This window comes from Ochotona curzoniae, unplaced genomic scaffold (assembly GCF_017591425.1).
Source record: "Ochotona curzoniae isolate NIBS_2020 unplaced genomic scaffold, NIBS_Ocur_1.0 contig_2318, whole genome shotgun sequence".
In the NCBI taxonomy this organism is placed as follows: domain Eukaryota; kingdom Metazoa; phylum Chordata; class Mammalia; order Lagomorpha; family Ochotonidae; genus Ochotona; species Ochotona curzoniae.
The window spans coordinates 15,736,745-15,752,497 of NW_024465419.1; the positions used below are offsets into that span (position 1 = coordinate 15,736,745).

At 41.4% G+C, this 15,753-nt stretch overlaps 1 protein-coding gene across 1 annotated transcript in view; it reads left to right on the top strand.

Moving 5' to 3' along the window:
* Window positions 1–15,259, top strand: part of FZD6 (frizzled class receptor 6) — a 30,102-nt gene extending 14,843 nt beyond the window's left edge. The window contains exons 3-6 of the mRNA XM_040972739.1: window positions 8,037–9,054; window positions 11,999–12,147; window positions 13,473–13,898; window positions 14,815–15,259. Of these exons, the coding sequence (XP_040828673.1) occupies window positions 8,037–9,054; window positions 11,999–12,147; window positions 13,473–13,898; window positions 14,815–14,983 (1,762 nt within the window). The 3' untranslated portion in view covers window positions 14,984–15,259. The remainder of the gene's footprint in view (window positions 1–8,036; window positions 9,055–11,998; window positions 12,148–13,472; window positions 13,899–14,814) is intronic.
* Window positions 15,260–15,753: the final 494 nt, after the last annotated feature.

Sequence of the window (15,753 nt, forward strand, 5' to 3'; positions counted from 1 at the left end):
TGGGTTCACCTGTTGATAGGATTTTGTCAGATGATTCAGGGCAAAAACAGAGGAACAGTTTTTAAATGAAGGATAATGAAAAGGATGTTACTGGGTAACAATTCCTGCTGGAGTTGATTTGGAGTTAGTGTGCACTTATAGGTTGGGGCTGGGTTCCCTGTGTGTCTGTGATTGCAGGTGCACGGGGTAGGTTAGGAATATAATTGGAGATGAGGGGGTTAAGGAGTTGAGAACCCAGAGTGTCATGGATCATCCACATGAATTGTCAAGTCACCGAGAAAGAAGATTACAAAAGGAGAAGGGAGAAAGCTGGTTACTCATTCAACAAAAAATTCATTGCCCTTATGCTTTGTGTCAGGAATTTTCAAGGCACTAAAGATACAATGGACAAAATTTTCTGTCACTGCAGATCTTATTTTAGTGGAGAAAGAGAAACCATGAAAAAATTTATATTTCATGGTTATGTATGAGAAAGTAAGACTTCTGGAAAAACTATTTTCTCTATCAGATTTCCTACTCATTTTCAAATTGGGAGAGCTAATAATTTACAGAACTTTATAGTAGCATCTGTATTTTCATTCTCAATTCTTTTGGTATGTTGATCTTCGTGGATAGACTTTGTTGAGTAATTGATGTGTTTTTCCTTGTAACTTAGCCAAAACGAACTTATTTTATATTTTAGAATAATTGATACTTTGAATTGAGTAGAATCCATTTCTAAATTATTTAATTCCTATATTAATCTGTATTGCAGTAATATTAAAAAAACATGAATGTTCCTTTATAAATATTATATATGGGGCTGGCATTATGGCTCAGTGGATTAAGCTACCACCTGTAACTCTGGCATTCCATATGGATGTCAGTTCAAGTCCCAGCTGCCCCAATTTAAACGTAGCCTTTTAGGGAGTGAACCAGCACATGGAAGATCTGTTTATCCCTCTCTGTCTCTGTCGAAGAAACAAAATAAATCTTAAAGATAACTGTATTCATTGATAATATAGGAATGATTTTATTTTCATTTCCTTTAGGTTTTTGTGACATCTTATTTCCTCTGAATTTTAAACACCCAGAAAGAAAAATAGCAACTTGTGATTAAAATCTTGGTTCTATTTCATTGAACAATTTCTTACACAGTGGAAGGTGTTTTTTTTTTTCAATTTTATTTTTCATGATTTTTTTTACATAGTTGATTGGGGTATGAAGGGTCAAGGGCTAGAGTAAAGTGGGTGAGACCATTGTTTCCACCTTCTTTTTTTTCCTTCCTGTATCTGGGGGTAGGAGGAGATAAAGGGAGAAGCCACACCCAGCCTCCCCACCATCCCAGGGGCCCCAGTGTGGGGCACTGCTCAAGTGGTTTTGATAGTTCGGTAGTTCTGAATTGCTGCCGAACTTGCCACTCCAAGCACCGTGAAATCTCCCCAGAATCCGCTGGCTGACATAGTCCACCTTAGAGTCTCCAATTGGTTAGATTTTCACTGCCAGCACTCGGCTGGGGTAGTTAATTGATTTGTTCTGTCCTCCGTCCTCTGTTACCAGGTGTTCTCTGCAGGTTCTAATGTACTGCCATATCCTCTATGTGCACCTGGATATGCTGTCTACTGCTCCATCAAAGCCACTGAGGAGGCCCAGCTCTGACATATGCATTCCACAGTCAGACAATGGAACTTGCAATTCTCTCCATGGCTGGATTTCTGAGTCCAGCAGTTCAGTTGTGGGGGATCCCCAAAGAAATTTTTTCTGAGTTGATTCCAGACCTGATTCTTGTGTGTGCTTGCCAATACAGGGTCCAGCACAGTCCATCGTCCAATTCAGCATACACACACACTGGTAGTTGCATTTTCTGGATCAGTTCTGCCTCCAGCCCTGTCTTCTATGCCAACCAGTGGGTGTTTCAGCCCATTCCGATCCTGCCCCCCACACACTTAGTCTTTTTTTTTTTTTAAGATTTATTTTTATTGGAAAGGTGGATATACAGAGAGGAGAGACAGAGAGGAAGATCCTCTGTCTGAAGATTCACTCCCCAAGCGAGCACAACGGCCGGTGCTATGCTGATCCGAAGCCAGGAGCCTCTCCTCCAGGTCTCCCATGCGGGTGCAGGGTCCCAAAGCTTTGGGCCATCCTCAACTGCCTTCCCGGGCCACAGGCGGGGAGCTGGATGGGAAGCAGGGCCGCCAGGATTAGAACCGGCGCCCATATGGGATCCCGGGCATGCAAGGTGAGGACCTTAACCACTGCGCTACCGCACCGGGCCCCCACACTTAGTCTTCACATAAACCAGTGGGAGCTACAGCCTGGTTGGAGTAACTCACAATAACCTCCAACAGGCCCGCCTGCTGCCCTGGTTTTCATGCTTGCCAGTATGTGCAGCAATCTGTCCCACATCCCATTCAGCTCTCATATACGTCAATGAGCATTAAAGCTTAATCCAACCCAAGTAGCCCCACTATCCAATCTACACTGGTGCTGGTGGGTGCCACTTTATCTAGTCACGCCTGCCCCTAGTCCTGGTCCTTGTGCTCACCAGTGGGAATTGCAAGCCAAGAGGGACGTACCCACTATTGCCCTAATGGGCTCACTCCCATTCTTGGATCTTGCACTCTCCAGGTATATTTCTGCAGTTTAACTTGACAGAATTTGCCGCCCCCCCCCCCCGCCCCCCATGCCAGCATCTGCTAGCAGATGCTGCAGCAAAGCCCAACCACCCCACACCCACTCTGGCTTACTGTACCAGTAGGTACAGTCAACCCAGCCTGACTTTGCATTGATCCAGCTCACATGCAGGCCAACAGGTGTTGTAACCTTGCCCAATCTGGTCTGCCCCCCAGTTCCAGCTGTCACACTCACCAGTGGGAGTAGTGGTCCAGCAGGGGAGCCTCACACAGCCCCCCCTACCAAGTTTACTCCTGAGCCACCAGAACTCGTGTGTGCTGGGTGAGTGCTGTAGCCCAATCTGGCATAGCCTGCCTCACTTTGGCACTTACCAGTGGATGTTGTAGCCCAGCCACACCCCAGTTCCAGCTTGTACTGATTAAGGCTACAGCCTAGCCCAGCCCAGGCCTGACAGTCCCCAGTCCCAGCCCTAATGTAAACTAACTGGTATTATGGCCTGACCCAGCATGACCTACACACCATTCTGGTATTCATATTTACCATCAGGTGATAAGAACTGGCCTAGCCTGGTTCACCCCAGATCTGAGCCAAATGTATGCCAGTGGGTACTGCTACCTGGGCTGATCTGGCTGCTCCCTGTCTTGGTTCTTGTGCTCACCTGCAGGGACTGTACCCCAACAGAGAAGTTGCCAAGCTCCTCCATTAAAACCTCTCCCAGTGCCAGATCTCATGCATAATGGAGGGACCAGGGGCCAGCCATACTTAGTCCACCTTCTGTCTTAGCAGGAACAGTGGCGTTTCCTTACTTGCCCCTACCCATCTGGTTCTTACTATTGACTGCTACAGCCCAGCCAAACCTGGTACACACCCAGACAAAGCTCATGTATGGCTCTGCAGGGACAGAGACCTAACCTAGCCTGTCCTACACCCATCCTGGTTCTTGTGAGCTCCAGTGGGTGCTGGAGTCTAGCCCACTCTGGCATACCCCAGACCCAGTCCACACCCATGCTGAAGGACACTGCAGCCATGTGCAGACCAGATCGCAACCCCAACTCCAGCCCTTGCACTCACCAATAGAAGCCACAACCCAGCCAGGGCGTCCCCTTAGCTACTCAACTAGGCCTGTTCCCAGCCACAGATCTCATGTTGCTCTGATCCAGCTTGGCATATCCCCTCACCTTTTTTTGCCTTTGTCTTTGGATGCTGCAGCCTGGTCTGACCCGCTGACCACCAGTCCCAACTCTGGCTGGCGGGTACTGGAACCTGGCCCTGCTCAGTCTGTTCCCATCCCTGGCTTATGCAAACCAGTAGGTGTGATAGCCTAGACTAGAATGACCTGCACGCCAGCCTGTTTTCTGTACTTACCAGTGGGCTAAAGTCTGCTTTGCCCTGCCATTCTGCCCCCTTCCAGAGCCATCCCACATACTTGCCATTGGATAGAGCTACCTTGCCCAGCTTGCCCAACACCCAGGCCTGGGCCATGTGCTCATCAGTGGGAGCTATGACTCACTGTAGGAGTTGCCCAGCTTCTCCTGATTGGCTCACTCCCAAACCCAGATCCCTCATGTGGGTGCCAGGCCCCCATCTGGCACATCCTGTCCTCTGCATTCTGGCCTTTGTATGAGCTGGAGGATGTTGCGTCCTGGCCCGCCCTACACCCTGTTTTAGGGTGTGCATGTAAGTGCTGTAGTCAGCACCTGCTGAACCTATTCCCAGCCCCAGTAACCGTTGAGTGTTGGTGGATTCCATGATCACACTTAGCTCAACCCACCACTACCCCAACTCTTTAGCTAACCAGCAGGACTTGTAATTCCACAGGGTTAAGCCCATATGTCTCGCATAGAATCTACTCCCTGGACCTGGTTCTCTTGTGTGCTGGTTAGTGTCATGGCCCAGCCTAATGTGACTCGTCCCCCAACACTCACTGTCAGGTACTGGGATCTAGCCCTGCCAGACAGGCCTCCAGCCCTAGTTTTCATGTGGGATAGAGTGTGATGGTCAGCAAGGTTCCATGCTAATAAGCCCAGCTCAGAACTCCCGTGTGGGCTGGTGCATTGGTCTGACCCGTAAAGGTCTTCTGGTCTGCCCTGTGCTCAGACAGCTTGCCAGTAGGTTACCCTCTCTTCCTCTTCCTCAGTCTCGTTATCCTGCAGCAGTGCACGGCACCATACCTCCTGAGAGTCTGTGGAACCTTAGCTCTTGCAGTTATAATGTTTGGGTTTTCTTGATGTTTCTGTCTTTATTATGGTAATCATCCCCCAACCACATATACTTGCCTTGGCTCATGACAACATCCCTTCCTGAAGTGATATATCAGCAGGCATTGTAACTCCTCACTTGCTTTAGTGGGGCAGGTTTCTAAATTATTAAGTACATCTCAAAATGAAAATAATGCAAATTGGCAAGATTAACAAATATTCTTACAGTGTTAAGGCAAAAATGCCAACTATGCTTATTGAATGGGTTCTTATCAGCGTTATTGTAGTATTTCTCAAGCAGTTTGTCTACTGGATATAAAAACTTTAGGCATATACTCACTGTCTCTTAAAAAGTGTAAGCCTTTCTATGACAGTGAACAAAGTAAATACTGACTGGCTTGATCAACTGTAGTTAGAGTTCATACGAGAAAGGATTTTAAGCACAGTTATATGATTGAGCATTATTATCAATTTAATAGCCTTTTCACGTCACTCTATATTGCTTTCATTTTGTATTTTCTAGACATTGGGATTTTGTAATTTTAAATATTCTACATATAGATTTTTGTTTTTTTATTCTAAGACTGAGGGAACCACAGAACTTCTGTGGAGCTACACATGTCTGGCAGATGTATCACCATTTTCAAGAACAACTGAATAAAGTTATAATTGCTCACCCCTTACATTATATGAAATCCATTTTATTTATTATTACTTTATGATATAGTTCCATAAGCTTTGAGATTTCCCCTACTCCTCCCAAACCCCCCATCCACTGACTTCCCCTTTAGTATTACAATGTGTAATCCTTCATGATCAGTCATAAATCCGTTGTTCTGTTATTTACGTGTATACTAATGTTGTAGGTATGAGTAACAGCAGAGTCCAGCATCCCACAATGAGGATATATCTATGAAATCCCTTTCTGTAGAAGCATTTACACAAGTGAGGAGTCTTAGAATATTGTTGTCCGTAACACTGTGCCTGGGGCTTAATGGGGAGGAGTCTCCAGTTCCATAGAACAGTTAACAAATGGAGATGTGTTTACTTACTGGAATACTGCTAGACAGTTGATAAAATGAGTGCTGTTGACCCACATCTATCAACGTGGATAAATGTAAAAGATGAAATGTCAAGTTTGAAAGAAATTATAGAATGGTGTAATTTATATGAAGTTCAAAATCTGTGAAATGATAAAACTATGTTTAGTGAATGACATAGAAGAATATTTTTAAAGTGAGTTCTTTTTAAACCCCTTCACCCATTACTTTTAAAGCCATACAAACCCAAAATAATACTGGTGTGAAGAAACTCGACTCAGGGAGAAAGTTCTGCACAAAACAGAATTATGAATCCCTGTGTATCACCCAGGTCTCTTCATAAATCAGTGAGAAAAACAAACCAAAGCTAAACAAAACAAGTGTGGGCTGAGCTGGTCCTCAGCCTCCCTCTCCATGGTATCCTTGATTTTCCTTAAGAACTCTGTGCTGCCAATCCAGGCTTTCAGTCATTTTAGTTGGCATCACTTCACTCATATGATTGATCTGTTTTGCTTGTGAGGATTAGTAATAAAAGAGGGGCTTCAGCATAGTGGCTCAGTTTATTAAGCTGTTGCCTAAGACATCAACATTCCATGTCAGAGTACAAGTTTGACTCCTGGCTATTCCACTGCTAATCCAGATCCCTACTACTGTGCCTGGGAAAGCAGAGGAAGATGGCGCAGGTACTTGGACCCCTGCCACTCACCTGGGAGAAGTTTTAGGTTCTAGGATTTGGCCTGGCCAGCCCCTTAGCTTTGTGGTCACTAGGGAGGTAAAGCAGCAGATGTCCCTCGCTCCATCTCCCTCTCTTCTTCTCCCCCTCTCTCTTGGTGGGGAAATGTGTCAGCATTCTATTACCCTTTTGAATAAATAAGTCCTTTAAAAAAGTGAATTTTGCCAACACTGACATTTTATGTACTGTAAACAAACATACCAGTACTCAAACCCATAAACTATCAGTTCAGAGCAATTGTCTTAGGTGTTTAGTCTTTTTAAAAATTAATTTATTTATTTGAAAAGCAGAATGGCAGAGAAGTAGAGAGATCTTCCATGAATGTTCGTGCACTCCCTCAAATGACCATTGCAGTCAGGAGCCAGGAACTCACTCTGTCTCTGTCTCCTGTGGGGGTGTGAGGAGTCAAGATACTTTGGCTACCTTCTACTTCCTTCTTTGGAGCATTAGCAGGAAGCTGGATTGGGAGCAGAACAGCCAGTACTTGAACCAGCACTCTGGTGGGGTGCTGGCGTTTCAGGTGGCAGCTTAACCCTCTGTACCACAGAAAAAGCTCTGAAATACTCCATTGGAAGAGCAGAAGTTATTTTTAAATGTTTCATTTGGGTCTGATGGCTGCTTAAAATGCCAGGTTCCAACATGAGTGCTGGTTGGAATCCTAGCTGCTCCACTTCCTGTGCAGACCACCTGTTAATGAGCCTTGAAAAGTCATAGTGCTTGTACTCTTGCTGTCTATGTGAGGGACCCTGACCATAGGGGCTGTTCGGGTCATTTGGGGAATGGACCAGAAGTGGAAGATTCTCTCTCCTTCTTTTGCTAAGTCTTTTGAATAAGCACATTTTTTAGCTTTTTTTTTTTTTAAATTGGAAAGTCAGATACACAGAGAGGAGGAGAGACAAAGAGGAAGATATTCCATCCGATGATTCACTCCCCAAGTGGCTGCAATGGCCAACGCTGAGCTACTCTGAAGCCAGGAGCCTAGCTTCCTCTAGGTCTCCCATACAGGTGCAAGTTGCCAAGGCTTTCAGCTGTCCTCACCTGCCTTTCCAAGCCACAAACAGGGAGCTGGATGGGAATTGGGGCCTCCAGGATAAGAACCAACTCCTATATAGGATCCTGGCGCGTGCAAGACAAGGACTTTAGCCACTAGGCTACTGAGCCAGGCCCAAATACATTTTTAACAATTATTAATTTACTGATTGTTTTCCAATTTTCATGTTCACCTGTCTTGTGTTTATAATATGTGTTAGTGTTTTATCATCTTATTAACAACCATTTTTAGTTAACTACAAAATGTTCTATCCAGTCTAACCTGTAATCTAGTTAATATCCTGTGTCTTCCCATCAATTATGAAAGCATAAGGTAATGTTTTATGATTGGACAGCATAACATTAAAATGATGGGTCAATAGAATTGTTGACTTACATGTTTAATTTTTATTATTTTTCCAGATTACAGTACTGCGATGAGAATGTTCCTGTAACTTTTGATCCACACACAGAGTTTCTTGGTCCTCAAAAGAAAACAGAACAAGTTCAAAGAGACATTGGCTTTTGGTGTCCGAGGCATCTTAAGACTTCTGGGGGACAAGGATACAAGTTTCTGGGAATTGACCAGTGTGCACCTCCATGCCCCAACATGTATTTTAAAAGTGATGAACTGGAGTTTGCAAAAAGTTTCATTGGAATAGTTTCTATATTTTGTCTCTGTGCAACTCTGTTCACATTCCTTACTTTTTTAATCGATGTCAAGAGATTCAGATACCCAGAGAGACCAATTATTTATTATTCTGTCTGTTACAGCATTGTATCTCTTATGTACTTCATTGGTTTTCTGCTAGGCAATAACACAGCCTGCAACAAGGCAGATGAGAAGCTAGAACTTGGTGACACAGTTGTCCTCGGCTCCCAAAACAAGGCTTGCACTGTCTTGTTTATGTTTTTGTATTTTTTCACAATGGCTGGCACCGTGTGGTGGGTGATCTTGACAATTACTTGGTTCTTAGCGGCAGGAAGAAAATGGAGTTGCGAAGCCATTGAACAAAAAGCAGTTTGGTTTCATGCGGTTGCCTGGGGAGCCCCGGGTTTTCTGACTGTTATGCTTCTGGCAATGAACAAAGTTGAAGGAGACAACATTAGTGGAGTCTGCTTTGTTGGCCTCTATGACTTGGATGCGTCCCGCTACTTTGTACTCTTGCCACTGTGCATCTGTGTGTTTGTCGGCCTGTCGCTTCTTTTAGCTGGCATTATTTCCTTGAATCATGTGCGACAAGTTATACAACACGATGGACGGAACCAAGAGAAACTGAAGAAATTTATGATTCGCATTGGGGTCTTCAGTGGCCTGTATCTTGTGCCACTAGTGACACTTCTTGGCTGTTACGTCTATGAGCAAGTGAACAGGGTTACCTGGGAGATCACATGGGTGTCTGACCACTGTCATCAGTACCATATTCCCTGTCCCTATCAGGTAAACTGTCATTTGGATTTTATCACTCTTTCCTCTTAATGTAGAAAGTAGAAATTACAGTTCAGGTGAAAGATGAAAAAGCCATAATGAGTGATTCCTTCTGCTTCACCAGAAACTCTGACAAGCGTCCTAAGCATCCTTTCCTCAAGCTTTAGCTTCACTGACAATCTTACAGTGCCTGCTTTAACTGTTTGGAAAATTGACTTGGGTTGCAAAGGTGAATTCACAATAATGGGGAGAGTAGAACAGCCCTTCAGAGGGAGAAATAAGTAACTTCTACTGAACTGAAAATTGTGTTTTCATTCTTCTATATTAATAGGAGAAATCCTTTTTTGGATTTATTTAATTAATTAAGCTTTTAAAGATTTATTTATTTATTTGAAAAGCAGAGTTACAGGGAGAAAGAAGAGACATAGCTTCCATTCTTTGGGTCACTCCCGAAAAGGCAGCATCTGCCAGGGACCAAAGTCAGGAGCCAGGAGCTTCTTTGTAGGGTCCCACGTGGATGCAGGGACCCAAGTACTTGGGTCATCTTCTGCTGCTTTGCCAGGCATGTTGGCTGGGAGCTGGATCAGAAGGAAAGCAGCCAGGACTCAAACCAGCACCCATATAGGATGATGCAGGCTATGGCTTAACCCACAGTGCACGGTGCTGGCCACCCCCCGCCAATGCATTTAATATATTCATATTATAATATGACTCATTGGGAATGCTTGTAAAAAACAATTTGATTTTGCCTACCCCATCATTTGCCTATCCCATCATTTCTAAACTGAACAAAGCAATTAAAAGGAAGTGAGTTTCGTATGTTTCTGATGCTTATGACTAGTATAAAGGCGATGATTCTAAAACTCAAATCAGTACAGTTCTGAAACAGTAACATTTCTTAAAACATTTTAGCTGATACTTTCCTAATAGAAATTTGTGTTCTTAGGTTTTATACATTCTAGAATGCTTGTGGACGATATTAACTCTGCCAAACATGAGAACCATCACAGTCCACCAAATCAAATAATATGTGGACTGGGTTATTTTGCATAATATTGTATATCCTAGAAAGCAGTTGCTTTACATGTAATGGATTCTATGTTTTGATGTGTGTGTGTGTGTTGAACAGTGTCCCTTATGTTGCATGCTGTCCCCAGTCTGTTTTTACTATACTGACTGCAGCGGTTGTGTCTTGGAGTGGAGCTGGTGTGTTGAATGTCTTCCAGGTTCCCCAGGCCTTCAGGCAGATGGGGTGGGACGAGAGACTACAGTCACATACTTCTCAAAAGCTTTATTTTCTTTAGTTATGTTTCATGTAAGAAATAGTAGAACATAGAATGAGAAAATCATACTTGCCGAGTAGAGAAAGGTTTTATAAGAATAATATCAAAACCCAGAACCACAAAAGAAAAAGGTTTTAAACATATGCCATGGGAAAAATAAAATGAAGACGCGATTGTCAAAATAAAAGCAAACTGGGAAGTTTATTTGCATGTTAAATCACAGTTGCATGGTTAATTTATAGGGCTTCTATGAACAGTAAGAAAAAGAATCTGATATAAAAATGAGAAAAATAAGTGTTCACAGAAAATGATTCTTAAAGATGTGAAAAATTACAGTAAATGTGTATTAAAATTAATTTATATTCCTATGTAATACACAGTAAACACTTAAAGGTGTTATGAAGCACCACTCTGCTGGTAACACTGGCAAAATACACATTCTCGCATTTTGCTATTAAGATTTTCAGTTTGTTAAACCTTTTGCAGGGAGTAGTTTGCCAGTATCAAGTTTTAAGTACACATACTCTGATTCTGACCTGAGGATTTATTGGCAGATGTACTCACTAATGCGAGAAAGTCACTACAACATTATTTGTAAATAACAGGTTGGAAGTAACCTAATTATCCAGTAATAGCAGCAGTTGACTAAGTTATGGTTCATCTGCACAGCAGAGCACCTTTAAAGAGAATGAAAGATTCTGGGCTTCTGCCTGAACAATTAAAATGCTACATAAGACAACTACACTCCTATTTCCCAAAGCCCGGGTTCAAACCCTAGCCTCACTTCCAATTCCAGCTTCGTGCTAATGTGCACCCCACAAGGCAGCAGGTGGCAGCTCAGGTAGGTGGGTTCCTGCAGCTCACCTAAGAGGTCCAGCAGGAATGCCTGACTCCTGGCTTTCCTTTGATCCAGCCATGACTAGCTATTATAGATATATGGGAAGTGGATCTGTAGGTGGAAGATTTCTCTCTCTGCCTCATTCTTTGTCTCATCAGTGAATAAAAATAATGGAGAGCTTTAATTGTACTAGTGTAGAATAATCTCTAAGAATTATCATTAAGTGTAAAAAATAAGATATAGAATGTATAATATTTTGATACTTGTGCAACATTCCAAAATAATATTTTTAAATCTATGCTTGAAAGAAAAATCTGATTTTAATTTCGTGAAATTTCTATATTTTCCTATTTTACTGGTACTTATTTTATCCTAAGAATCCAGTTTTTAGAACGTAAAGCTTTAACAATGCCTAGAGGCTAGGAAATATGTATTTGTTGTTTTAATAAGTTTAAGTATATTTTTGTGACTGATTATGGTAAAAGAAAATGGGCAAATATTCAGAAATATTTTGGCAATTACAAGAGGCTGCTATACCTAGATGGGGGAAAATGCCGGGAAATCGTGCCAGAATTTAAGGGAATGCCTAAAATATATTTCAATATTTTACTTTATTAGGGATATATTTTGAGACACAGACCAAGGCTCTTTGTTCACAACTTAGGGAAAAGAATGTATTGCACCTAAAGCATTGTTTATTACCTTACATTATTTCAAACCTTTTATAAGAAAACTGGCTGAGGAGTATAGTTTTTATTTGTTTTATATTGACAATATAGACTTTCTACTTTAAATGTATCATGAAAAATTTTATTTTCTACTCTCTCTTTTGTAGGCAAAAACAAAAGCTCGACCAGAATTGGCCTTATTTATGATAAAATACCTGATGACTTTAATTGTTGGCATCTCACCTGTCTTCTGGGTTGGAAGCAAAAAGACGTGCACAGAATGGGCTGGGTTTTTTAAACGAAATCGCAAGAGAGAGTAAGAGCCTGTTGAATTGTCTGACATTGTTTTAAAATGAATAGATCAGAATATCAAAGAACTACTCAAAACATTGTATACTGGAGTTTGATTATGTAAAGCATAACTTCAGCTGGATGTGCCCTCTGAATGTTGGGACCTTTCTCTTGCCAGAGATAGGTTTTGACCCTTGGTATCTGAACATACTGTTCTGTTGAGCTACGAAAGGAAGATTTCTAAAATGCACGTTTTCTCCTTCCATGGATTATTCTTAACTACTCTCATTGGATTCCTTAATTTGGGTATAGCATTTTTACTAAATTTACCCCTTTTATCAATTACAAACGATTAAGTGGGATCAAACATGTGTAAGGAAATCTGTAAAGTATGATTCAAAGATAAGTGCTGCAATCACTGCTTACTACCTATACATTTATTTATACAGGTCTGACGTAATCTCACATATTTGTCCTGCCTTAAATGCTATGCATTCAAACTTGGAATATTGTACAATAATGTAGATTTATATTCATGTGTAAATAATTCATTTTAGTTATTTATATACAATACATACCATGAAGTACAGACATAAACGTACTTATATATTTATATGAATGCTTCAAAAAGTTAATGTGAAATGAAATTTAAAGATGAGTTTGGTGGAAAACAAAAAGCCCTTGAAATCCAATCCCTTTTTTTTTTAAATAATACACATTTTTCATGAACTTTTTAAAGACCTCCTTAGGCATGGACTTCAAAATTTTTACACCAAAATAAATCTCTTTTATTCCACTTTTCTTGAATTTTTTTTCTTGAATGTTTTTAATTACCCCTGTATATTCCACACTAACTTCAATGTAACTTGCTAAGTTTAATGTTAGAAGAAAATAATTAAGCAAAACCCATTAATTATATCCCATCTCATCTGTCTTCTCATTCATTTTTATGTTGGACATATTTATATGTTTCTGATACAAATGTAACTAGTTCCTTTATACTGGTTTGAGTTTACCCACCCTCAACCTCTGATTTTATCGATTTCATTTCTTATCAACTTACTATTTATTTATATGGAGAAAACAATTAAGAGTATATGCACACAAAAGATTTTACTTGATAAATATCTATTATAATACTATAGTATTTGTAATACCAAACTTTATAAATGATATAGAATTTCTAACTTTAACAAGTGAGTATTCCAAAAGATATGATGTAGGGAGCTTCTTATCCTCATGCCTTTTTCCATGTACTTTTTAAAGTTTCTGCAACCATGATACCATTTAAGGTTTCTGCTATAATACTTCACTGTATTGAATGAAACCTCTCCTCGGATTGCCTTACAGTCCAATCAGTGAAAGTCGAAGAGTGCTCCAGGAGTCGTGTGAATTTTTCCTAAAGCACAATTCTAAAGTGAAGCACAAGAAGCACTATAAGCCAAGTTCACATAAGCTGAAGGTCATTTCCAAATCCATGGGCACCAGCACAGGAGCCACAGCGAATCACGGCACTTCTGCAGTGGCCATCACAGATCATGATTTCTTAGGACAAGAAACGTTAACCGAAGTCCAAACCTCCCCAGAAACCTCAGTGAGAGAGGTGAGAGCAGATGGAGCAAGCACCCCCAAAGTAAGAGAACAGGACTGTGGGGACCCCATCTCCATGGTAGCGACCAGCTCCAAACTCTGTGGGGAACAGGCAGACGGGAAGGGCCTGGCAGGCGGCAGTCGGGATAGGAGCAACGTGTCTGAAGGCGTGCAGAGCGAAGGAAGGTAAGATTCTGTTTTGTTGTATAAAATTGTCATGATTCTAAATGCTGCATTATTTGTTTTTGTAACAGCACATTTGGAGAAAAACCAAAAGCAGGAATTATCTGAGTTCAGTTTATGAGTGTGCTATTTAGTGATCTGTAGTTAGTTCTTAGCTATGACAAGAGCATTAATATATATTATCAAATAGGAAAGTGATGTTCATTTCTGGCACTAACTGTTATTAGTTGCTTGAATGTTAGGTAATTTCAGCTGAAATACAGGCTAGGTTTTAATTAATACTGCATTATGGTCCTGTCTAAAATAATTCATTTTATACAATAGGTAATTGTAAAGTACTTTTTTAGTTTCTGCTCGTGGATGGATATTTAATATTATCAATGTGTTATCAGAAAAAAAATTCAGATTTTCCCAGATGATTATAGGTGACTAAACTGGGTAAATATAAAACTTTCCAGAATACCAGTAGCTTATTACTTTCAAGTCTCAGACTAGCCGCAATGCAGCTTTTGTGTGTTTGCACAGCAGTTTTTGTTCACCTGGATTGTAATTTGATGAAGTCTTACTCATATTTGTGTTGCCAACCTCCCTCACGGTGTTATACCGTGGTGGGAAATCCACAGATGATTTTAGATGGAGGGGAGCAATCCCCCTTTCTAATTGTATTCCTCCATGGGGCGCTGTGCTTAACCCAAGCATAGATAGGGCTTGAACTCATTGATATCAGCGGAAAGTGTATTAAAAAATTTTTTTTAATTTGTGTTTTGAAACGTTAGTGCCTAAAGAGTATTACTTAGTCATCTGCTCGAGGTGGACACTTGTTGAGGGCCAAACTCATGAGAATGGATAGCGGTCGTAAAGACCTCTGACATATGTGTGCATGTGCGTGTATCTGTACCAACAGTTGTCTTTTGTCTAGGGCAAGTCCAAAGAGTGATGTCACTGAAACTGGCCCAGGGCCGAGCCTTGGTGTGCAAACGCCCAGCTCCCCAGACGCAGGCAGCCCCAAGGGCTCCACATCACTGCTTGTGCGCTCGGTTCCGGCAGTTAGAAAGGAGCAGGTTGCTGGAAAGCCTCCAGACACGTGATGGACATCTTCGCCCGCTTCCCTGAGGCGAGTTCATGCTGCACTGGGGACGCCCAGGGCACTGTCTCACCAGAATGACTGTCCCCGTTCTTTGGCACTTAGAGCTGGGTTACTACAGTTTCACACTGGAGAAAATAGATCTCAAGGATAATAGAGTTCCTTCCCATCAAGATTAGTGTATAACGACATAGCTAGAAGCAGAAATGTGCAGGTTAGTCCTTTCTAAATCATGTAGGGGACGGGAGTTGGAAGAATCTTCCTTTCCTACTTTTACTGTGGCTGAAAGTCTTTTAGACTGTACTGTGCTATTTCACTGTTTTTATAAAAATTCCAGATTTTTCTATGCTGAAGAGTTTAAAGCTTATTCTTGTATCATATATATACATATATATATATATGTATTTGAAGATAAGCTTCTATGTATTTGAACATTTTTGGAAAATCTATTCAAATATTTTATTATGTTCCCTGATATTTTAGCACTGTTTTGATAGTTTTACTCTGAATATAAAAAAACATTGCATTCTTTTATAATGTAAAAAACTGTTGACACACCAAAAGATTTTGTAATAGGAATTCACTCTGGAGTGAAATCACTGTGGAGAATGGGCTTGGTGTACCATTATCCCGTATCAGTGTGCCGGTTGGAGTCCCAGCTGCTTCACTTCTGAGTCAGCTCCCTGCTAACGTGTCGGCGGGGGCAAGAGAAAATGGCCCATGTGCTTGTGGCCCTGCCACCCAAAAGAAAGTTTCAGGCTCCTAGCTCTGCCT